This window comes from Drosophila rhopaloa, unplaced genomic scaffold (assembly GCF_018152115.1).
Source record: "Drosophila rhopaloa isolate 14029-0021.01 unplaced genomic scaffold, ASM1815211v1 contig_3, whole genome shotgun sequence".
Classification (NCBI taxonomy): Eukaryota; Metazoa; Arthropoda; class Insecta; order Diptera; family Drosophilidae; genus Drosophila; species Drosophila rhopaloa.
This window is the reverse complement of record NW_025335123.1, coordinates 2460487-2485913: the sequence shown is the minus strand read 5'-3', so window position 1 is coordinate 2485913 and position 25427 is coordinate 2460487. Positions and strand designations below refer to the sequence as shown.

General features: G+C 37.6%; 2 protein-coding genes across 6 annotated transcripts in view; both read right to left on the bottom strand.

Moving 5' to 3' along the window:
• Nucleotides 1-18790, bottom strand: part of LOC108049774 (zinc finger CCCH domain-containing protein 13) — a 33363-nt gene extending 14573 nt beyond the window's left edge. For 2 of the 5 annotated variants that reach the window (XM_044460916.1, XM_044460917.1), the window contains exons 1-4: nt 18706-18790; nt 13834-13982; nt 6942-7023; nt 156-325 (exon numbers count right to left, since the gene is read on the bottom strand). In XM_044460916.1, the coding sequence (XP_044316851.1) occupies nt 156-325; nt 6942-7023; nt 13834-13893 (312 nt within the window). In that variant the 5' untranslated portion in view covers nt 13894-13982; nt 18706-18790. Of the gene's footprint in view, nt 1-155; nt 326-6941; nt 7996-12318; nt 12713-13833; nt 13983-18705 lie in introns of those variants that run through there. The other 3 variants (XM_044460913.1, XM_044460915.1, XM_044460914.1) reach the window with 2 other exon arrangements.
• Nucleotides 18791-20970: 2180 nt separating this feature from the next.
• Nucleotides 20971-25019, bottom strand: LOC108052353 (ubiquitin-conjugating enzyme E2 S). The gene is made up of 3 exons (XM_017134735.2): nt 24249-25019; nt 22959-23429; nt 20971-22399 (listed from the first exon to the last, which is right to left on the bottom strand). The coding sequence occupies exons 1-3, from the start codon at nt 24255-24257 to the stop codon at nt 22250-22252; spliced, it is 630 nt and encodes a 209-aa protein (XP_016990224.1). The 5' UTR covers nt 24258-25019; the 3' UTR covers nt 20971-22249.
• Nucleotides 25020-25427: the final 408 nt, after the last annotated feature.

Sequence of the window (25427 nt, the reverse complement as noted above, 5' to 3'; positions counted from 1 at the left end):
CTCACTTATTTTACCTAGTAATAATGCATTTACATAAGAAAAGTGTTTTCTGTATGCAAAATGTATAAAAAATGCAATTAAATGGATAACAATTGTTCCTAGAAGTTTATTAAAAAATACTCCTTAAAATTACCCAATCTATTGGTACAACTCACCTCAGTGGTTTCCGTCTCCTGCTTATCGGTGTCTTCGGTTGTGTTTGTAGAGACAATGGGACCGGAGTCCTCGATCACCTTGCCATCCTGCAGCTTCACCTGTCGCTTCACCCTCGTTTCGATCTGTCTGGTAGTTGTGAGTTCTGTCTTGCGCTTCGTTATCCACTCCTCTGAAATGGGTTTACGGATGGAAAGAGTATTTTAAGAAAATAACAATTAAACTTTGTTGATTGTAGGATAGATCATAGGTAGGATAGATAAACATACGTAAGTACTTGATTTAAGATTTAAATATTCAGTTTATATTTAACTACCAGACTATTGATGTTTTTCAAAGCTTTCCCAAATACTCTTATTTTGCGCTTCATCCTAAAAGACGGCAACACGAGACCAAAGTGGCTGGTTAATTACCCATTTCAAGCTTGGGTTTAGGCCAAAATCAAAGCTCTTGGCCGAGCTTTTTGCACAGTTAACTGATTTGCAGACAGGACAAGACGTTGCCCAATATCTCTCAAGCTGCTGCTTTTAGTTTTTGGCACCAATTGCAACAGAACCAACTGGCCAAGATGCCTCATTTGCATGTGGATAATGCCCATTTTGAGATCCAGTCCGCCGCTTCTAACAAAAGAAGTCGGAAAGTTGGAGGGGCGTGAAGCGCTTCAGCGCATTCGAGTTGCTCGCCAAATTACGTAACCCAGACCAAGTTGGTCTCTCTGCTAACTGTACTCTAAGCCTAGTGCTGTCCGTTTTTTTTTTAAGTTAGGGAGGAAAAAAACCAAATCGATGAAAAAAAAGTACGATTTGCCACGTTTTTTTATAATTGAAAAAAACTTACATTGCAGCCTTAATGCTTTTAGGTTTTTCTTTTGTTTTACATGGTATTCCAAAATTAATAAATTCCTTAAAGATTCGGAAAATAAGTTTAAAGGCAAATGAGAATTTTACGAACTTACGATATATTTCACTTATTAGAAAATAGTATCTTAAGTGGCATTTCATGTTAAGTATTATTTATAACATTTAAATAATCCATAAAAATTACAAATATGTCTTGGTTATATTGCTATAACTCAAAATAAAATATATAATGATTGTTTTTTTTATAAGAAGCATCTAGCATAGTAACACGTACGCCTTTGTTGGGCAACCTGCACTAGACTTAGCCAAAACCCCAGAGTCTAGAGATCTGGGAGATGAGAGCTTACACTGCAAAAAACAAAAAACCATGCTGATTGTTTTCTAAATTAAAGAAAATTGTTTGATAATAATGTCGAATTTGTCAAAAAATCAAAAAAATTTTGAATATTAATATAGAAGATGTTTTCTAAAAAAAAATTAAATTAAATTAACATTAGAAAACATTTGTCTACTTTGAATCAAGCCATTTAAAAAACAATTAGACCCAATATTTTCTGAGTGCAGAGCTCCGAGCACGGACATCCGACAACTGGCCAACGTGATTTCACTGCTACTTTTTGCATCTTTTGGGTGGAAGCGAGGCAGGGTTTTTCTCCGTGGCTCCCGGGCTCCATCTCTATCTTCGCCTCTGTTTTCCCCATATAAATCTCAGCTGCATTGAGATCGCTGGACCATTAAAGGTCGCTTATATAATCTATCTGCATTTGCAGCGGCAGCGGCAGAAACCGAAACGTTGTCTGGCGTCTGTCTGAATCCGAATCTAAGTCCGCGACTTGCTTCGAATTCGAGCCCGCAATTGCAGTCCGCTGGGCAGTTGATCGAACCACAGACAGGATTGCCTACAGTGACTGTACTTGAACGGAACCCTTTAAGTGACTAATTAAAAAATTAATTAAGCTTAAAGATTAAGTACAATAAGTAAATAATCTATATTGAATGAAATACTGACTGCATTAGACCGTAGTTTTATATATGCTTTGTTTGGGAATTAAATTAGGGTTGTTTAACCTAATTTAATTATTATATGTTCATATATTCACAAAATTAAATAAGGATATGTGATCTACTGATCATATTTTTAGAACATTCTAACTTGGCCAAATACAGTTGGGTTACACCACATTTACATAGTAGAATGAAAGCCAAGTCCATGAATCGGGTTTCAAAGAGCAATGTTTCTGAAAATCACTTGTTCGTAAATTCGGATAGGAATAACAATATGTCCATTTTCCACAAATTAATATCAAAAAAATTACCGCCGTTTTTAAATACTTATTTCGAACACTCAATAACACTATTTAGAACTTATTATTTATACCTGTTCATTATTCAAGAGGTGCCACTGCGCCAAGGCCTTTGTCTATTGTTCGACTATATTTGCCTGACCAGACTGTTTATCTTTATCATTTGCGCATGCTATATACATATCCGCATTGTTGCAATGCTGGTTCAGTTTTTCCCTTCCCCCATTTCCCCCGTTTTCCCTTCCATCAGGGCAGTCAACCACTTCATAAATAGCAACAATAACTACAACATCGACAACAACAATCACAATTAAGCAAACAAACGGCACAAGACGAAGAGGAAAATCGGAGGAAAATGTGGCCAGGAAAATGGGGGAGGGGCTGTGGGCAACGGGGGGCAAGGGGGGCTCTTCAGCAGGTTGGATATCGGGTGCAATTGCATTCTCGGTTTCGTTTGCTATTGTTTCGAACCGAAAACAGAAAAACCGAACCAAAACCGATTCGCTTCAATCGATTGCGCTTGGGCTCTTGACGCTAATGTGAATTTATGTTACCCCGCCACGCCCACTTAACAAGCCGCGATTTCTGCCGATTTCAGCCGATTTCCTCGCATTTCCACCGATCTGTCTGCAGGTCTTTCCACAGCACCCAGCTATTGCATTACATCTCTGGCTCCGATCAGCACTTGGACTAATTGTGGTATCGATTATGGCCTGTCAACCGATTTCCCCTCTCGATCGCGATTTCGATTTGCATCGCCCGCCTGATTTTGTGGCCCCCAAGCACTTGTCACCAGCCGCACCCAGAAAATAGTCCACAGAGGTAAAAACATTTCCCCAAAAACTGCACATCAAGTTTTTACTTTATTATTGAGTTTTAAGGTATACTTTTGTGTTTAGAACCAAAGGAAATTCCAAAATACATTTTGTGTTATTACAAAATTTTATACCAGCTAATCCATTAGTTACACCTGCTCATATTCAACCAGAATGATATTTATACCCTTGCAGAGGGTATTATAATTTTGGTCAAAAGTGTGCAACGCAGTGAAGGAGACATCTCCGACCCTATAAAGTATATATATTCTTGATCAGGATCACCTCTTGAGTTGATATAGCCATGTCCGTCTGTCCGTCTGTCCGTCTGTCCGTCTGTCTGTTTCTACGCAAACTAGTCTCTCAGTTTTAAAGCTATCGGATTGAAACTTTGCACACACCCTTCTTTCCTTTGCACGCAGTATATAAGTCGGAACGGCCGGGATCGGCCGACTATATCCTATAGCTGCCATATAACTGATTGATCGGAAATGCCATAACTTTCGTGTTTGTAAAGTTAGGAAGTTGGGATTTTCTATGGGTTTTATATTTGGCCAATCAATCCGACCTACCAAATTTCATAAGGATCGGCCGACTATATCCTATAGCTGCCATATAACTGATTGATCGGAAATGCCATAACTTTGGTGTTTGTAAAGTTAGAAAGTTGGGATTTTCTATGGGTTTTATATTTGGCCAATCAATCCGACCTACCAAATTTCATAAGGATCGGCCGACTATATCCTATAGCTGCCATATAACTGATTGATCGGAAATGCCATAACTTTGGTGTTTGTAAAGTTAGAAAGTTGGGATTTTCTATGGGTTTTATATTTGGCCAATCAATCCGACCCACCAAATTTCATAAGGATCGGCCGACTATATCCTATAGCTGCCATATAACTGATTGATCGGAAATGCCATAACTTTGGTGTTTGTTAAGTTAGGAAGTTGGGATTTTCTATGGATTTTATTTTTGGACAATCAATCCGACCTACCAAATTTCATAAGGATCGGCCGACTATATCCTATAGCTGCCATATAACTGATTGATCGGAAATGCCATAACTTTGGTGTTTGTAAAGTTAGGAAGTTGGGATTTTCTATGGATTTTATTTTTGGCCAATCAATCCGACCTATCAAATTTCATAAGGATCGGCCGACTATATCCTATAGCTGCCATATAACTGAACGATTGGAAATGCCATAACTTTGTTGTTGTTAAAGTTAGGAAGTTCGGATTTTTTATGAGTATTAAGAATGCATCTTATGAATAATTTTGGAGAATATAATTTACATTCTGCAAGGGTATATCAACTTCGGCTCCGCCCGAAGTTAGCTTTCCTTTCTTGTTTTTATTTGCTTATGCTATTTTACGATCTATTCCTAATAAATTAGGAGGAGTTATTGCATTAGTTTTATCAATTGCAATTTTAATAATTTTACCATTTTATAATTTAAGAAAATTCCGAGGAATCCAATTTTATCCTTTAAATCAAGTATTATTTTGATCTATATTAGTTACAGTAATTTTATTAACATGAATTGGAGTATTAATTGGACAAATTTTAATTATATATTTATTTTCATATACTGTAGGTAAAACTGCACTTCAAATTTTTACTTTAGTATTGCGTCTTAAGGTATACTTTCGTGTTTAGAACCAAAGGAAATTCCCAAATACATTTTGTGTTATTACAAAATTATGGTGCGATACTAAAACAAGTGACTATATTTAAATTTTGCTGTTGCGTTTCTCTTAACAGAACTTGAAAAATGTTGTTGAAAATTGACATTAATGTGCTTCAAAAAAAATCTTACGCTCACCGTTTAATGTGATAGATTTTTGTGGGCAATAAATGTTTTCGGAAACCAATCAAATTTATTTAAAGTCTAAGTCCATGAAAATTACTCATACGTCACGTATTGCCAGTTAGAATAAATTCTGTTATCAAAGGCATACGGTGCGTATGAGTAATAAACCTGGAATCCAATGCGCAGTCCAATTAAAAGCTTATTTGCTTACAAATTTGTACCGCCCTACTGTGAAAAACTACAATATTCATTTATTAGTGATACTTATATTACTATCAGAAATAAATATATATGCATGTGCTCGTTTTCCTTTGTCTTGTTAAGCAGCTACTTCCTTTGCAACAAAATTAAAATAAAAACCAAAGGCAGCGTGGTGGCAGTTGCATGGAGGTTGTGTCGCGAAGTGGTGCACCAATTATTGTAATTTTTCCAACACTTTTCCTCCCATTTTTGCATATGGCTTGTCAGGTTGCCTCGCGAGTTGATTTTTAATGATTCGCTAACGTGGGAAATCTTTTGCCGCTGCAGCAACACATTTTCTTTGGATCATTTTTCCAGTGATTCAGTTGGCAGTCTTCCATGCATTTGCATTTTGTTGTTAGCCGCTTGTTATTTCTAATTTTTACACGTTTTTTACGGTTGTTGTGCATACATTTTTTAGATTGCCGCAAGTAATCGACTTATTGTTGCAGTTGCAAGTTGCTAGTTGCTAGTTGTTGGTTGCAAGTTGCTGCTGGCAGTGGCGCCTTTGTGTTATGTTAATCACATAATTAAATCAAAACTTTCTATGATTTCCGCGGGTGGAATATGTATGTATATAATTGGAAAAGCAGGGAGCGAAAGGAATTTGGGATTAGTAGTCGAATTATGAATATGGAAATGTATTGGAATCGCATTCAAAGTTTTCACTTTCGTTTCTCATCTTCAAAAGGCCACCGGGTTGTATGCTTAATGTGTGGGAGCTTAGCTCAGTTTTGTTCTTGTGTTTTTCCCATTTTCAACGTCTGCATTTCAACTTTATGTCAATGAGAATGCCAATTCTATTATGTTATACTGCATAGTATAAATGTACTACTAGTTTTGCCCCCTCTACTGTTGCATAACCAACCCGCCATCGATAATCGAGTGAGTAATCCAGTGACTATGTCAATCCACTGGTATATATCCATCAATATCTCGATGTTCTCCTCACTTACTGTGATCTCACGCTGACGGCAATTTGTTGGCTGATGTTTGAAGGGTAGGACATGCCAATGGTGATGATGTCACTTGATTGGCTCACCCACGACCGGAGCAAACAATCAAGATCAGAACGTTGATCAGTGTCTTGACATGAACTCAGGAACCCAATTCGTCACTGGAGATCGCAGTGAGTATTGATTGCCTTTATTCTTATGAATTAAATACCTCGTTCTCTGTTTATATATGTAGCTTTCTCTAATTATTAATAAGTTTTTATTAATTTTCTGATTTGTTTCCATTAAGAATTCATAAATATTGGTTTTTATTCTTAAGACAAGTTTTGTTTTTGAGGTATATTGTGAAAAAGTTATCACACTTTCCTAATCTTAACTTAAGGTCATTTCTAAAGTTTGAGCTAACCATATTCAGAATCTTAGACTGAACAAGTTGCACTTAATTTAAATATTATGTTACACTTATTCTCATAAAAACAAGGTATAAGTGAAGATGTACTAATGAGTAATGGTGGGACAAAAAATAGCTAAGTACAAGTTAACCTGTATATCATGATTAATCTTAACCAGTACTTACTTATCCATTACTTTCATACAATATATCTCCTGATATAACTAATCAATTAAAATTGAGTTGATTCCGCCTAACCCTTGATCACTTACGCAGTCCTACCATTCTATAAGCCCCTGGTTACTTACTCTAACCCCCAGTTAATCCCAGGGTTACTTACCCACTGGTTACTTACTCTAACCCCCAGTTAATCCCAGGGTATACAGTACATATATAGACCAACTCACCTTCTTTGGTAATAGCTTCTGTATCGCAATTGCCTGCCGTGGCCTCGTTGCTCTCCTCGTCATCTTTGGGCTCGAATTCGACCTGCGAAGTATCAATGTCGTAGAAGTTAACGCGGGTCACGTGACGCACGTAGTCAGTGGTGGTGGTTGTGGTGGTGGTTGCGTTAGTAAAGCTCCCGTTGGGCAGTGATGATTGTACGCGGAAGATGATCGGTTGGTGGTTGGGTGGGGCAGGATAGACACTGGGTGGCCAATGGATGCCATGGGTGCGCGGTGGCTTGGGCACGGCGTTCGGTGGTTGCAGGGGCAGCCATCTTCCGTGGCCGAAAACGGGCAGTGGTGTTGTGCTATGACTATGACTAGGTTGGTGGGGGTGTTGCTCCGGATTGTGCTGGTTCTGTTGGTGGTGCAACTGCTGTTGCTCCTTCTGTTTCTGGTGGTGCAGCTGCAGATATCCAGCCGGAATGGCTGTGTCGCCCGTGGATGCCGAGGAAGATTCATTGCTGCTCCGGGAATCTCCACTTTTGGCCGGTGGTGCTGGTTGTGCTTCTTGGTGGTGCTTGGGCGTTGCGTGGGCGGGATCGTGGGCGTGGGCGTGGGCGTGGGCATGGGCATGGGCGTGGCTGCTGCTGCTGCTGCGGCTGCAAGTGCATGGCGACAGTAGGAGGATCACCACCATTCGATCATCTGACGGTGGCGGTGGCAACGGTGGCTGTGCTCTAACTGCCGACTACATCTGCTCGCCCCACTGTCCCTGCCCTCCAGTTCTCCGCCAACTTTCCGGTTCCGTTCCCGATCCCGATCCCGATCCCGTTCCAGTCGCACTTCCCGCTCCAGATTGTGGTGTTGCTCGGCGGCAAGTCCAGAGCTCGCACCACATCGCAGAGCGCGATTTACGGGTTCAGCTTGCGAAGATTGGGCCCGGAGTCTGTGCCAAACCAAGCCGAATCGGATGTGCATTGGGCCACCAAGCCAAGAAGAGAATGAGAGATAAAGAGAAGGTAGGAGAAATCGACCCATGGCTAACCCTTCGATTCCCAAATCGTTATGTTTTAATCTAATCTTACACCTTCTTTCTTTACTGAATGAAAAAACTGACAATTCAATTAATTGTGATCTTGTACTATAATCAAAGCAAATACTTTTTAAATTTTAGCAAATAAGAGTTTCTTCATAGTTTCCTATTTCTAATTATTTTTTCAATGTCCCAATCAATAAAATGTATGCAACAAGAAACACGAACTTGAGGCTTTGTGGATTTGGCTAAAAGAATTAAAAATAGAACTGCAAAAATAATATAGAGCACGATGTCTCTAAAATGTAACTTAGAAAAACAAATTCAAAACCATTCCTAATAATAGAGTAAACAAACAAATTAAGGTTTTCGTATATTTTAAATAACTCGAATAGCCTTCATTATCCAAATGAAATACGATAAAACCTGTAGAGAACTTTTGTTTCCCTGCGTTTTTAATTCATATTCATCCAAGTGATAACCATGGTAAGTACACCTCCCTTTTTGCAATGGGCGTTAAATTCGCCAAGCGTTAAGTTTAATACGGTGCTGCGAGCTCATTAAGCTGCGGCCAAGGGCCATAAATGGATCTGGCAGTGGGTGCGGTATTAGATACTCCATATCTCCCTCAGTACGGCTCAAAGCCCTCCCCCATCTTTTCGGCCAACAAAATGAAATACAGGCCGAAACCCAAAAGGGCATCGTGCACAGTTCAAGGCGGTGAAATGGAAAATGGAAGTGGAAATTCGGACAAAACAAACTTTTGCGCTCAGTCCAACTTAACTGGGCTCAAAAAGCGGCCAAAGGTCAGATCACCAGACCCACGGCAGCGGCAACAACAACAACAAGCTCTGTGAAAATGTTGCCCTCTGACTGCTGTTTCTGTATTAGGGAATATTCGAATATTCACGAACACATCTGGCTGGATTTAAATGGGAATTAGGGTATGGAGCAGGCCTTTACATTTATTTAAAGTTTTATGCATAAATAATATAGTATTAAAAGGGATTTTTATATAGATTTATATGTGCCAACAGTTTGAACACCTAAGATTCTGAATTGAAAATCTATTGGTGTTTCATTTCTTTTATAATACTCACAATAACCTTTTCAATGTATTTTTCTAATCGTTACTTGTTCCTCCCTTTAAATCTTTCTTAGATGTAAGCCTTTTCATCTTTTACTTATTTTTAAGTACTACCTTTTTAAAGTTCTCGGTTTCTTTTAGTTTGCCATTAAAGCTAAAAAGATATGGAAAAGATCTCTTGCTAAGCAAACCCCAATTTCCTATTCTTATATAACAACTGAGTTGCCCAAAGCATCGATCTGCAAGCTCTCCAATTGCCGGTGAACCATCATTTCGAGATCGCTGACCAGCTTTTGGCCAAATTTCAGATGGCTCAAACGGATGTGGCCAAGCGCGAAACATCTCTCCCACAGAGGCCACCAATTCGTTGGTGCGGGAAAACGATTCTTGAATCGATAATTAGGCAAACGGGCAATAAATTTCGCCCGTGTTCTCGGCTGGCTGATTTGCTATTTTCGGTTTTCACCGATCGTGCGATGACGTCAGTCCGCCACAACAACGCACACTTAATTGTGACTGCAATTTGGCCATTTTTGTAATTGCTTCCGGTCAAATTGATTTGTTGCTTTGCAAAAGGGAATCGATGGAAGCCACCGCAAACAAAAAGGTGTAGAAATATGGTAAAGAAGCTTCTGTGTTCGGTTCGTCTGAGTGCCGCTTAAGGCGATGCCGATGCCGATGCCGATGCCGATGCCTCCTCTTTTGTCACAGTGTTACATGGCTAAAAACTGAAAAGGGGTATCTCTTTGATGAAGAGGGAGTAGTCACGCCCAACCATGAGTCATGCATTGAAAAATCTCGCTTGTTTTCGGGGGAGCTGAAGTTCAGAGTTGCGAGTTTGGAGTTTCAGCATTAGCAAACTTTGACAATTCCTATTGCAATCGCAAAGCCTTTTACTTGACCCAAAAGCAACGGCAGCAAAACACTGGGAGAAAAACCAAGAAGATCGCAACTTAAGAGAGTTAAAATTTTATTTTCTTTACTGTTACGGATTTATAATATTTATCATTCATATATATATATATTCTTTTTAATATGTATACATTAAAGTAGATACCCACAAGCTCCTAACTGCTTATTTAAGTTGCTCATAAATAAGTGAAATTCATTATTGTTTGGTTCTAGGGAAGGTGAAACGTATCAAAACAATTTATGTATAAAATAAAAATAAATTTGAATAATTTATATGTTTAACCATTACAAACTGCCAGAGTACTCCAAGTTTTTCGTGTGCGACGGCAGCCACTTCATGAATGTACATATGTATGAAGGCCTTAAGCTGAGCGATCTGAGCTGCAACAGCCAAGTTGCAGCCGAGCCCACAAGTCACGCACTGGTCAACGACGAATAGGTATCTGAATCCGACTCCCAGCCAATCCCCCAAAAACCCCTTCCCAGGCCTCTTTTCCCACTGGCATGTTGTAGTTGCATTTAATTCACGCCTTTTGGCCATACAAAGACATTGAATTGTGGCTGCTGTCCAAAAAACGCAAGGCAGGCCAAAAGAGTTTTCCTTTTAGAAGAGCGGGAAAAAATCTTAAATAGTTCACCCACAACAACCACAACGGACAAACAAGTTGAACACGACTAAAAACAACAATAAACAACGAGACAACAAAACTCTTTCAAAAAAGCAGCCACACATAACCAGCAACTAACCGCCAGCAACAACAACAATAGCAACAGAGAAAACAACAACAACAACTGCATTAGTTGTGGGTGCTAGTGAAAAACCCCCACCCGCATCCCACACTTCACTCAACCCCCTTTTTAACTTCATACAGTGAAAAAAGTGATCTTAAATCGAATACTACGTGAATTGTATTATTATTGAAAACTTTTATGGGCTTAAGAATTTAAAATTAGTTTTCCGTTAAAATTGTTTAGGTTTTAAGGTAATTAATAATAAAACCATGCAAACATTTACAAGATTTTAATAAATGGTATTAAACAAACATTTAATACAATTATAATGTATAACTTTATACTTTTTACTGGAAGTTTTATTTTGAAGTAATTAAGAGAATGGTCAAATATATTTCATTTAACTTTAACCATTTTATTTATTTAAATAGTATTTATTTCAAAAGGGTGAGGGAGAAATAAAAAATATTTCAATTTTAATGGGAATTTTTTATTTTTTGATATATAAACATACATTTTCATACTACTTTTAACATGTTTCCATTTATATATCTGTAAATAATATTTTAACATTGACATGGAACTAACCATGAAGTCAAAAATAAACATTAATATATAATATTAAACAGTATATCACTTTTTTGCTGTGCAGTGTCCAACACTTTGTGTGCAGGCTTTGATTTGTTGTTATATGTGAGTGTTTCTCAGGCCTTGTTGTTATATTGCCTGATCTCTCGGACTTTGGGGGCCTCTTAATGGTGGGAAAATATGTTCGAGGCTCGTTGAAAGGGGAGGGGGTGAAGCGATGCAGGGGGCTGTTATCCGACAAACTTGCAATATTGCGCCAATACTAGAACTAATTTGCTGGGCCAACATTGCGTATGCGCAATGGCCCATGTGGGTTGGGTGATGCAACACGCAAAGATCAACAAAATGGCAACAAAATAGAAGTACAAACTAAATTGTTTGGCAAATATGCAGCCGAACAACAACAACAAATGTCACGACAACGAATAGAGCAGCAAAACGAAGCAAAAATATACGAAACGAACGGCGAAGAGTGAGTGCAAAAAGCCCGAGTTAATGATTAATTTTTTGCACGTATACGCCACTTGGGCCGCGATCTGGCAACGGGAATGGGTCGCATAAAAATATATCTCCAATTCTGCACAGCACAAAAAATATAACTTTTGTATGCGGCACTCACCGAGAGAAATTCTATGCATAAAAGTAGAATTGCTGAGGTATTTTCCCAAGTTTATTTTTGCACTTATTGGCCCATTTCTTTTTGACCCCCTTTTTAGTCTGTAGGTGTCTGCCTTTTATTTAAAATGCCAGTATAGCTTCTTACCTTATAGATCTAGAACATCAAATGTTCAAAAGATCACCTGCAAGACATAAATTCTCGCACATTGTCACCTACCTAATCTATTTTTCTATTGTGTAACTGTTTTAGATAAAAACTGCATACTGCATACATTAGTTAAAATATTTTGAGCCATTATATCTCAAGATCCTGTTCATTTGGCTTTATTATAATTGGAAAGTTCGCATTTTTTAGTGCGAGAAATTGCAATGTAAGGACTAGTTCTTTTCACTCATTTTTTCTTAGTGTAATTGCCCCCGCTCACCCTTCTCTCCCGCTCTCTCTCTCTCTCTTGCTCTTTATCTCTTGCACTGTCACACTTTGCACTTTGCCTTTGCCATTCAGGCAATTAGCGTAAAAACCACACGAAGAAAAAAATCAAGTGCAGCGCGACAATTAACAAACCAAAAATACAATTAAATTTAGATCGATTGGGGGGTTTTCAATTTAAGCGGTTGTGTTAAATGAAGCGCCAACGAAATGGAAACCGAAACGGAAAACGATCGGGCCAAAAAAGCGAGTAAGCTGAAAAACCGACACGGGAAATCTAAATAGCTGCGAGAAGCTGGAAAACTGAAAAGCTGGAAAACTGAAATCGGAAAACCGAATGAGAGCGCGATCGCGAGCGGCGTGTTCGATGGCGCGTCTGCGACTGCTGGCCGTCGGTAACTGCACCGTTAGTTTGTTACACCTGAGCTGAAAAACTGTTTGCCTTTTTTTCGGCCGCAGTCGCTGCCTCTGCCTCTGCCGCCGTCGACGTTGACGCTGGCAGCCATTCATTGTTTTTGCCCGCTCGACGAGCTTTACTTTACCTGAGCCACCTTACGCGATTAACGTGGCCCGAATGTGAGTACATTTTTAGCCAACGGGAGGAGAGGGGGTACAGTTGCGGTCAAAATAATGGTAGTGGTACTTTAAAATCATGCAGGAGGCTACTACTTCAATTGTTTTAACTTGTCAGGGTTGTCAAATAAATCACTGGATGTTTAAAATCACTTGTGAAAGTGCCCTGAATTATGCTATAATTTATTTGGAATCCCCAATTCTAATGAACAAGTCCAGCATCACAACCACATGATCACTGATCAATGATGTATCAGTGGCTGCTAAACACTGAGCCAGCGGATTTTTCAGAAAAAAGTGAGAAAGGTATTAATATAGATACAGCTAATGTATGCCAACATTTCGATGGATATTTATTCTGCTATGTTTTTAAAGATAAATGTTATGAAATGTTGAATAGAAAGAAGACAAGAAGTAACGCAATAGTTTAGTGCCTTGACTAACCAACTAAAAATATTAAAATACAATTTTCGGTGTGTCGATACATATATCGACTTAATAAACAATAAACACTTCTCTCTACCATGAACATATTTTTTTCTAAGGAATATCAAGATCTAGGGACGATACTCTCGATGGTTATACGGACATGACGGACAAAAAAAAGAGCTTTGATAGATTGACACGGATGCTAATCCAAATCAAGACCATGCATACTTTAAAATGAATATATTTACCCTTTTACTTTACATGAACGGGTATACATATATGAAAACTAAAAAAAAATATAAATAAAAAACAACTATACTATGCAATTAATAAAAGCAAAAATGATATTTTTTGGAATATAATTGAAAATTGTTTCTCCTATCTTATGTAGATACCACTATAATTTTGACCGCAACTATATGTAATGTGAATGTTAGTTTCGTGTGGTGGACTGCTTTTGTGGGTTAAGGGGCAGTGGGTGGGTTAAGGGGGGCCATCTAGCACTCACCAGTTCGTTTTGTTCGTCTTTGGCGCCAGCTTTTGATTTGATGGTCTTGCTTAAAGCCATAGCCACTGCTGATTTTTCGGTTTTTTGGGTTTCTTTTCTTCCCTCGGACTTTGTTTATTTTAAGCAATTTTAAACTCCGCGTTTATTTTCTGCAGGACATAAGACAGATTTGTTAAGAACATTAAAAAAATAATATGTTAAGTTAATCTTAAGTTTAACATAATTTGATAGCTTTTAAAACATTATAAAGGTTGGCGTATTCGCTTAGCCGAGTTTCCAAATGTATTTGAGCCTTTAGCATTTTTGTTTAAAAGTATGCTTTGTTTAAAAACGTTTTACAAGTGCCGCAGAGTTCCAACAGATGGAGCCACCTGATAGTATAGTATAGCAATGTGAAAGTTTTATCACATAAAAAAGTTGATTTATCACACTTAAGTATTTCTGACTTTTTTTAAAGCTACGGTTAAATTATTGATGCATACATACGTATGAATTTTACTTTTGGCACACAAAAAAGGAAATACCATTCAGTCCTTGCCAGCTTTTTCAATAGTTGGTGTATTTTCAAAATATTTGTCTTGACAAATTATATTTTATGTTGGTCATTAAACAATTTTGAGTTAATAGTATTTTCTGGGTCAAATTTGTATATAATGGCACTCTTGGGATGTGTTAAAACCCAAAACCCAAACTTAAAACCTTATAAGCAAATATCTCGAAATGATGTTTTTTGAAAAGTGACTTTGCGGTGATATGGATTGCCGAAAAACTACTGAACCGATTTTCTTCAAATTTTTTTTAAATGTTCGTAATGAATTTTGTGTGTATTTGAACGATCGATTATTTATGCAAAAATTTTTATTTCACCGAAATAGATACTTTTGTAAGAATTATAGCGACCAAAAACTTAATTTTTTGCATAAAACGTTCACGTATGCACAAAAAAAAATATAACAAGAAAGGAAAGCTAACTTCGGGCGGAGCCGAAGTTGATATACCCTTGCAGAATACTCTGTAAATTATATTCTCCAAAATTATTCATATGATGCATTCTTAATACTCATAAAAAATCCCAACTTCCTAACTTTAAAAACACCTAAGTTATGACATTTCCAATCGTTCAGTTATATGGCAGCTATAGGATATAGTCGGCCGATCCTTATGAAATTTGGTAGGTCGGATTGGCTGGCCAAATATAACACCCATAGAAAATGCCAACTTCCTAACTTTACAAACACCAAAGTTATGGCATTTCCGATCAATCAGTTGTATGGCAGCTATAGGATATAGTTGGCCGATCCTTATGAAATTCGGCATTTCGGATTGATTAGCCAAATATAAAACCCATAGAAAATCCCAACATTCTAACTTTACAAACACCAAAGTTATGGCATTTCCGATCAATCAGTTATATGGAAGCTATAGGATATAGTCGGCCGATCCTTATGAAACTCGGCATGTCGGATTGATTAGCCAAATACAAAACCCATAGAAAATCCCAACTTCCTAACTTAACAAACACGAAAGTTATGGCATTTCCGATCGTTCAGTTATATGGCAGCTATAGGATATAGTCGGCCGATCCCGGCCGTTCCGACTTATATACTGCGTGCAAAGGAAAGAAGGGTGTGTGCAAAGTTTCAATTCGATATCTTTAAAACTGAGAGACTAGTTCGCGTAGAAACAGACAGACGGACAGACAGACGGACAGACGGACAGACGGACAGACGGACATGGCTATATCAACTCAGGAGGTGATCCTGATCAAGAATATATATACTTTATAGGGTCGGAGATGTCTCCTTCACTGCGTTGCACACTTTTGACCAAAATTATAATACCCTCTGCAAGGGTATAAAAATGATCGTTCAGGTACAGGGAAACTAATTCGCCCTGGTGAATTATAACCGCAAGGCTCTTCCAAAAAAAGACGTTTAAGGGAAACAGCCACCCCTTAAAAACTATTCAATATTTTTTCACAAATTTTTGCATAAACATTGTCAACAAACTAAACTTTCAAAAAATATAATCAATAATTTAATACAAAAAATTGCTACATACATAACAAAAATCCAAACTTTCTTATGTTTTTCGACAAAAAAAGGTTTATAACCCCTTAAAGAGATGCATTTTGATAAGCTAAAAAAGTAATCCTAGGACTGAAAATCTCAGACTAGATTCTTATGTTTGCAAGCAATGAAGTTATGTCGATTGATAAAAATTAGTTAAACACAACCCTTTAAAACTGAGAGAGAGACTAGCGGGTCGGCTGATCAAGAATTTTCTTACATAAATACTTTATTTGATCGACAATGTCTCATTCACTACGTTGCCAAGTAATGCTGATCAAGAATTACTTTACTTTTGAATTACTTTATTGGGTCGAAAATGTATATTTTAATGAGTTATAAACTTGTGACCAAAATTAAAGTACCCTCTGCAAATTTTCTTGCACCACCGAAGGATCAATTATTTTTGTTCTCTCCTTGACTTGGATTTTAGTTCCCCACTTCTCGGGTCTTTAGCATCAGTTGCTCATTTGGATAATTGCTGCTCTCGAACAACTTTGAACTGGCGGCGCTGCCCACTCGCTGTTTTGGCGCATAGTTTCGAACGCATTTGGTCAAAATGAGTTTTAGTTTTCGTTTTTGGCCCCGATGGCCAAAGCCAAAGCCAAAGCATTTGGAACGCCTTCGCCTGGCGACCCGCCCCCGCCTGTTAATGAAACGCTCAAGCGTTCTCGAAACAAAAACCAAATCAGAAACAAAACCGAAACAGAAACAGACATATTTAAACACAATAATAATGTTGACACACAAACGAGGTTTGGAGTCAACAAATCTACAAAATCTGAGGATTTTGTGACGCTTAAAGTCATCCATGCACAGGAAAAATCGGATTTAAAATGATTAATATTATTACATTTTATACCAAAAATATATTTTTAGGCTGTTGTAATGGATAAGTTTTTTTAACAAGTTCTGCGCTCATAATTTTACAAATATATGTTGTATAATAAAATTTAGACCATATTTGCTAGCATTAAGCATAAAGTGACACTTAAACGTCGTTCAAACACAAGATGCGATTTATAAAAATAAAATAAACCGTAGACAAACAAATTCAAATTAAGACTCCTTAAAAACTAGTTTATAAGACATGTCTGAAAATGTAATATTACTAACTCAAGAAGCACAACGCTGAATATTTAAATGCAAAATACTTCATCGGTTAATATTTACACTTTTTTCTTTGTGTAGAGCCCCATTCGGATTTGCATATGTACATTGTACATATTACACATATATGGATATAACCATATCTATGTATTTGGACATATATCAAATATTGATACCTGCTCAAAATGACGAAATGAGCGAGTTATTTGCGCGACTTTACTTAACTCATTCTGGATGCTGTTTTCTTTCTTTCTTCAGCCCACACAATGCCAGTATCTACCATACATTACACATTATAGAACCGTGATCTGACTTGAGTGTGTTTGTGTGGCAAACATAAAGCCGTACTTGTCAGTTTGTCATACCTGTAACCACAGTGCAGCATTCCTAGCACGATCATCGCCTTGAATGAACGAACTCAAATCGATTTCATTGAGTAAAACCGATAGATGACCGAAGTGAGATTTGAATTTTGGTGAATGAATTAATTAACGAACTAATAAATGTGTTTTATTAGTAAATTCTCTACATAAAATGAATGACTTATCTATAAAACTTGTAAATAAATAAATAACCTATTTATGATTTCATTTAGCTGAACCAAAAAACTAACTCTAAACTTTTGATATGAACTTTTAAAGAAGCTCTCGACATTCATCTCATCGCTTCACTGTGATTATATGCAAAATAATTTGGAGCGATCGTAACGATGGCACCTACAATAACAACGTAACAGGGCTAACCAACTCATCGTTATCGATGTCTGTTAACCCGATTCCATTCGATTCTATTGGATTTCCATTTGATTTGTTCGGGTTGGTGCAATTAAAAGCGACCGGCCCACGCCTCCTGGCTATATACACACATATGCACCTTATAAATGGTATCACGTACTCGCACTTACAAATACGGATGATTCTAGTTCAATCTTAACTTGCGACGAGGATGTTCCACAAGGTCACTTGTGTGAATTTCTGTTAATTTTGATTAACAAAAAAAGTTACTTATACATATACATGTATATGGGAACGGAATATTATTTCGAACCTTCTTTTTTATTCTATTTAAAGAATATTTGTTTGAAAAATATTGAACTTAATGATGTTTTGGGATATGTTCGGTGTCATGGAAGAACATTTTAAGATCTTAATTATTTTCGTTCTTCGTTTTTAAATGTTAATTTATTTATTTTTGAAATGTATTGAAATTAGTTATTCAAATGTTTAAGAGTACATTTTTCAAAGTGACCCGTTTTTTTTTAACACTGGTCAACATCACAGATCACATATTGATCACTAAACAAAAACAAAATAAAAAAAATCAAACAAGCCAAGTTTAAGAGATGTGGAGAAATACATTTGAGGTAAGAGAGGGGCAGGGAGTTGGCCAATTAGCCAACAACATACACATGGGTGGCTGGGCAAACAGATGTTTTTGAGAAGGCCAGTAGGGCGCCAAATTGGGCGCTAAAACGCAGTGGAAACACGCGTTTTGGTTTTTTTCAAGCGGGAATGGGGATCCTTGAAAAGTTATCACGTGTAAAAGGGTCCACTTTTTCGATAAGCAAGGATTAGGGGTGATTATTAACGGATTGTTATAAAGATAAATGTGATTTATATAGATATTTTATTTATATACTCGGCAAAACCACAATAACAATAAACACAATGCATCCGTATCGATAGGCACTCACACACACACGCGCACATTTGGAGTCGAAGAGAGGATCGCGTTGTTTTTGTTATTTTGTTTTGGAGCAGCAGCCCCAGCCAAATGGTTTGTTGCCAGATTCACAACTGATCTACCTGCTGCCATTGGCTTTGCTTTTGCCGTTTGTTATTCACTTTCCAGTTGTTGTTGCGGGCTGCCTGGCTTTTGGCTTTAGCTTTAGCTGAAATTGGCGATCGCAGCTCCCTCTCGCCGTCCCCGCCCCTTTCGTTCCCCCCAGATCGGCATTTTCCATTTTGCGGTCTCCATCTGCTGGCCATTCATTCAAGTCTGACTTCGGAGAGCGCGAGAGAGCCCCAACAGTCCGAACAATCGAAATCGAACTCAATCCGAATCTGAATCCAAACTCTAATACCCTAACCACATCAGGTAAAACAGTTTCAGCAACCCATTTATAAGAAGTCTGCTCGCCATTTTCGTTGCATACTTTCTGGCGACCGACCGTGACGAATATTTATAATTAATTAATATTTATATATTTATGTTCTTCCGACTGATATGAAATATTTTGTGTGGGCGGGCTTTCATAGAACAACGATATTTGTGATTTTGGACTTCGAAAGTTTAAAATAAGCTAAAGAAACTATATATTAAGATAGTTTTTTATGAGTTTATTTAAAAATTGTTTTTTTTTGTTATCATTAACTAACCATTAAAACACTTAATTTCTTATCTGGTTCTCTTAAAGTGCGGCTTTAACGAAGCTATCAATGATTTTTCGAATATTTTAAAAACAGTTTAAACGAATTTAATTTTAGAGAGGCAAAACACATAAGTCACCAGCCTATTTGCCGGCATTCATTCACAAAAGGGTATTCCATATTCGCTGCCGTTGCGAAATTCTGGTTCTGGCTGTGCGACAATATTTGGTTCGAGCGACAAGTTGCCTGAAGGTTAGACCCGATCCGATCCGACCCGATTGGAATGTTGGCCCAGCTCGAAAGCGTTGGCGGTTAGACAGAGTGAGGTAGAGAGTAGAGGCGAGAGGGGAGGAACCGCACACACCTACTCAAGCCCACATCACCACTCGAGAATGTGTGTCTGTGTGCGAGTGTCTCATGACATTTCGCAGAATCGCGGGAATCGAAAAACTCCCCAAAGCAGATATAAACTCTTCCGGTGGGAGGGGGTCTGAGGGGCGAAAAGGGAAGCGGACTGAAGCGGAACTAGGAAATACCTTTTGTTATTGGCACGCGCTACGTGATCTGAAAAACTTAGTGCTAACAGTAGTGCACGGAAAAAATCGGATGATGAATTCAAACAAATTTGTTGTAACCGAACATCAATTCCCTAGATGCTCCCTCCCATTAACGGAAATAACAACATTCTTTTAAGCAAATATTACAAAATCAGCAAAAAGGTTTTCTAATAAATACATTTTTTTTTACTTAAAAAATATGGACCGAATTTAAGCCATACAAATACTATTAAAATACATATGAGATATAAAAAAAGTCTATTTTTATGTTTACATCTTTGTTTCTGCATCATCAAATGTTAAATGTTTGTTATCTTATTTATTTTGAAAGGAATCACTTTGTTTCTTGCGGGTACTCGTAAAACAAAGTATCCATTTGCTAAAAAAGGCGATCCAAAATTTTCGATTTTTAAGAAATAGTTATGAATTAGCTGTCCTTTAGCTGCTAAATTTAAAAAAAAATCGATTTATTCTTATATGTCGGATATAATGCTGTCTTATATATGTTTATGTTTTTAATCCACTTTTGGACCAATACTTTGACATTCCCATTTGAATTCGTGTTGCGGAAGAACTGTCCACTTATCAGTTCAGATTTTCTATCTTATTCGCATATATCGGATTTATCCCTATATCTATCATATATCTGTTATACTTACCTTACAGGCTTACGCAATATATACGTGCACGTTGATCTCGTTTTTGATTTGCACTAGAACTTAGCTTTTGACGAGTTTCATATAAAATAATACCCATTGGTATACTTTTCTTCGGTGGTGCAATATATCTACTTCTCCCCTTAACAAATACGTTCATATATTGGATTAATGCTTTTAGTTTTCCAGGCTTACCCAATATTTTTACTCAAAAGATTACATACATACATATATGGTTAATCGGGTGTATAATAAATAAATTTTTTGTAGATTTCAGCAAACGTTTTCAGAAATCCGTTTCCATCTGCCACATCGTCCACGATACTTGCCAATTTCGATCTGAAAATATTAAGTTCGAGATCTTTTTTTCAGAATGTCTTGTTTGGAATTTTTTCTTGGAATTTTATTCTTTTTTAATTGCTTTTTTACTTTCCGCCATCGATTTATTGTGTGAGTTTGAAAAGGATTTTCGAACAAAAGGAGAGAGAGAGAAAGAGAGAGCAGCAGGCGTGAAAGATATAGCGATATAGCGAACGAAAGATCGAGGATATCCCATGCACTTATCACCGTGCTATTACATTCCGTTCTGTTCCGCTCCATTCCGTTTTGCGACAAGTGTTTTACAGTTGTAAGTCCTTAAACTTAAATCTCTACAGAATGTGCCATCGATATTTTACAGTTTTTCATTAATAATTTTATGTATTTTTTGTGATTGTTTGTTGGATGCGTGGTGTTTTCTATTCTTATCTTAATCCTAAGCAGGACAATTGAATGTAACGAATTTAAATTTATTAAATTTAAAACTAAATGGATACAATTTTAAAAAGACACAAAAAATAAAAAAGGGTATAACTTAAGTCTTAGGGGCCATCCAAACATTGTGCAATCGATTACGGAAACTAACAGAATATTTGTTTTCGAAAAAAAAAAAAATTGAATAGCCAGGGGATTACCCAATATATGGACAGACCCCAAGTGAACGATAATAATGCTCATTAAGGTAAATTGGTGATGCTTTTTTTAGAGAGATTTGGGTAGAGTGTTTGGGTGGTGGCATGTATGAGGCGATAATGTTCTCCTTGTTTTTCTTTAATCTAATTACATAAATTATGCTAGGATAGCTCATGATCGTTAAGAAAAGAGAACTACATAAATTACTAAGGAGATGGTTGCATTCCGCATTTCTCTTGGTTGCTTATTTGTTGGTTTCTTTTCTACGTTCTAGGCTCGATTGACAGGTGTTGTCACCAAAAGAAGTGGTTTAAATAATCGTATATGGTAACTGGATGCCCTTATCTTTGGAGTGGTTCTATCTCTCTCTCGTTCTACCGATATTTTGCAGCTTTAACTTCCGATTCCGATATTAGCCTTCATATGATGCGGTTTCTTATCCGGGTTTAATCGGTGACTCCCTTTTTTTAGTTGCTCAATTTTTCTTTTTTTTGTATCAGATCAGTGTAAAATTTCATAGCGCGCCTGCTCCTTTAATTCCACCATGCTAGCACCGATCCTGCCGCCATTCAAGTGGTTCTCGGGTTAACACTCGCACTTTTCCACCCCTTATCATCTATTCATCCTTTCGAATCCGTCGTTTCATGCCGCTGCTTACTGCTCCTGTTTGATTAGCTAGGCCACAGAACTTCGCCTTATGCCTCTCATAATCTCTTTAGCATACGCTTCTTCTCCTTGATAAACTTCTCCTTTTTCTTGTCCTGCAGTTTTTTGTCCAGGCCCGCGTGCTTCTTCGTCGAAGGTCCATCATCGTCTTTGGCATCGCCAGCAGCGCCTGCACCGCATTTGGCGGGCTAAAATCGAACCGGAAAGGTAAAATATTACAAAAGTTATATTAAAGAGGATTTATCCTGTCTTATCTATCAGTTCAAATCATTATATTAATGGTTTGATAAGTCCACTGTCTTTTAAAAAGATTTAATGATTATTGTCAAGTTTATTTGATATAAAAATTCAATTTATTTTTTTACCAGCATAAATAAACACAACACCATCATATCGGAAATAATTCAGATGATTACTCAGTGAGGTATATTTCTTAGCATCAACATTATGTGCAAAGAAATTAAGATCATGACTCAAGATAAAAAGCCATTTGAAATATTTTCTTTTTGAAACTAAATAGCACACTAATTGGACCAGCAACTATGTTAAACTTTATGGTTTTTCTCCATCTACTAGAAGTACTAATTTAGAGCAAATAATGATTATTTTTGTGTTTTTCAATCGAAAAATCAATCACTTGGAATTTTTGACATAGACCTGCCGACCTAATCAGATTCTAGTTAAATGACTGATAGTCATGAAAGCTAAGCTAAGCTAGGCAAACATGAAAAGGTACCGCTTATTTACCTGGGCATGGATCTCTGTCATCATGCGCGCCCGCTGCGAGTAGTCGTCGTAACGCTCCAACAGCATCTTGCCGGCCTCCTCGTTCAGCGCAGATTCCGGATTTGGGACGATCAGCAAGCATTTTATGGTAAGCAGAATGTGCTTGATGCCCAGATCCGGCTTCCAGTCCTTCTTCAGTGTATTCACGCAGATCTCCCCGTTGGCGGCCACATTCGGGTGAAAAATCTTGGTGAGGAAGTAGGCCTTTGGTGGCGTCTGCGGGAAGTCCTTGTTCAGCGTCAGCTTAACGCGGAAAACGCCGGCGGCATATGGAGTGCCAGCAGGCCCGTCGATCAGAGCTTGAATGTCCGTCACGTCGCTCTCATTGATCAGCACCTTAATGCCCTCGGGAGGAGTGGTCTCCATCTCCTGCAGCTCCCGCATCACCTGTCGTATCGTCTGCGGCGACAGGTTCTCCACATTTGAGTATTGCTGCAAATTGGATCAGTTTCGAAATTTTAGTTTCGGATCAAATGGCTCATTACTTAATATGAAAAAAACGTGTTTCTGAAACCGTAAAGAACGACTATATTTTTAGTTATATTTGTATATTTCCTTTATTCCGGTTTTGTAGAAACATGGCATATATGTTTATAAACCACGATATTATATTTATTTTTTGTGCAATAGAATTAGGACAATTATGTAAGTTTCATCCAGATGGCTTTTTAACATAAACGTAATTTGCGGACGGCTATTGATGCTGATCAAGAATATAAGTGTATAATTAAAAGTTTCGGAAATTTGTCCTTCACTGCACTGCGTTGCAAACATATTATGAGCTTTAATACAGTGTTACAGTAGTTCCTTGCCGATATTTAAAAAGACTGGATTCATTTACAACCATTTTTGGTTATATACTAAGCTCCGTTTTCTCATGGTAAGTTAATTGCATTTTAAAATCGTACGAATAGCTTACGAATAGCCATAAAGACGAGATAACGGGACATGGGATTGAACTAAATTGGTCGACCCAATACTACTAAGAATTGATAAATGACTGTTTATAAAGAATCTGTTAAGTTCGACAAGAAGATGGCCTCTATTTATTGATATTTTGTAAAATAAGCCAAAACATTCCGGGGGTCACAGATCTCGTCCAACGGAACCTTCATGCTAATTCATTTCGTATTTGATTGGATAATATTTATGAATGTGGAAGTGATCCATGTTTGAAGTCTGAAACTTATTGTCATGGGACCACTTTCTTAGTTAGTGCTTGTATTAAGTTGGATAATTTGTTTATTTTACCGAACTCATGGTGCCTGCACTTCCTGCTGCTCCTGCGCCTGTGTGTGTGTTATTGAGTGTGCGTGTGCTTGCGCTGGTGTGCGTGAGAGTCGGTGTCTCAAGGTTTCGCGTCAGCTTATTCCTGCAGCTGAGCTCTTTGGGCCGCCGAAAGTCGCAATTTCACCGCCCTTACCCGCCTCTTCCCAGCTGGCGTGGAAAAGTGGCTAAAATATATGCGACTAAAAGCGCTGCCTGCTTTTCCTGACCCCTCCACTCGTCTCTCCTTATCCGTTGTTTGGGTTTCTGTTTTCGCACGCTCTTCTCTTATATATGTATATATATCGGATGGGGGGCACTTCTCGAAATTCCCGATTTCCGGATTTCCGAGCGACTTTAAATTTAGTTTCGTAGCTTGTTATTGTTTGGAAATCGATTCGCTCGCCTTTGACGTTGTTGTAGTGCGCCTTTTCTCATCACATTTAAACGAATTCAGTTGTCTAATTGCACACTTCACGCTCGACAACAACACACAAAAACAGTTTCCATTTTGCAGTAACCCTCGTCGTTGGCGTTACGCTACAAGAGCAGCATATGCGAGTTTGAAAGTTGTTTGATAGGGCTAGGATATTTAACGCTTAACAATTGGCAAGTTGAAAAGATATCCTCTTAAACTCAACATTTACCTAAATTTAATATTAATCTACTCATATTTCCCATTAAAACTCTGATGTAAGTGTAAATTTCCGACTCTTTTCACATGTAGCGCATATGCAAGTCTACATAGCTCACACCAACAAACTGTCTCTACACTAATGCGCCTTTCAGGGCTGCTCAGGCGCTATTGATATATCGATAGCAAGCATGCAACTCTGGTTTTCTATAATGATGGGTTTAATTATAAAAAATATTTTGTAACTATCTAACTACACGCTATTAAATTAATAGATATAAATAAAAAAGTTATCTTTAAAATAACCAGGCTATAAACAGGATTTCGATTGACGATGGCACGAAAAAGTTTTCAACTTCAGATATCGATTGTTCTAGATAATTCGAATATGCTTATCGATTTGAACACCATAGGTCGCCTATTTAAACAGTTGTTAGATAATTTTATTCTGTTATTTGATTTCTATCAATGACTTCGAGTGCACAGTGTGTTTGCCTAGTGCAGGTACCTCGAAGTATTTTCCGAGTTCT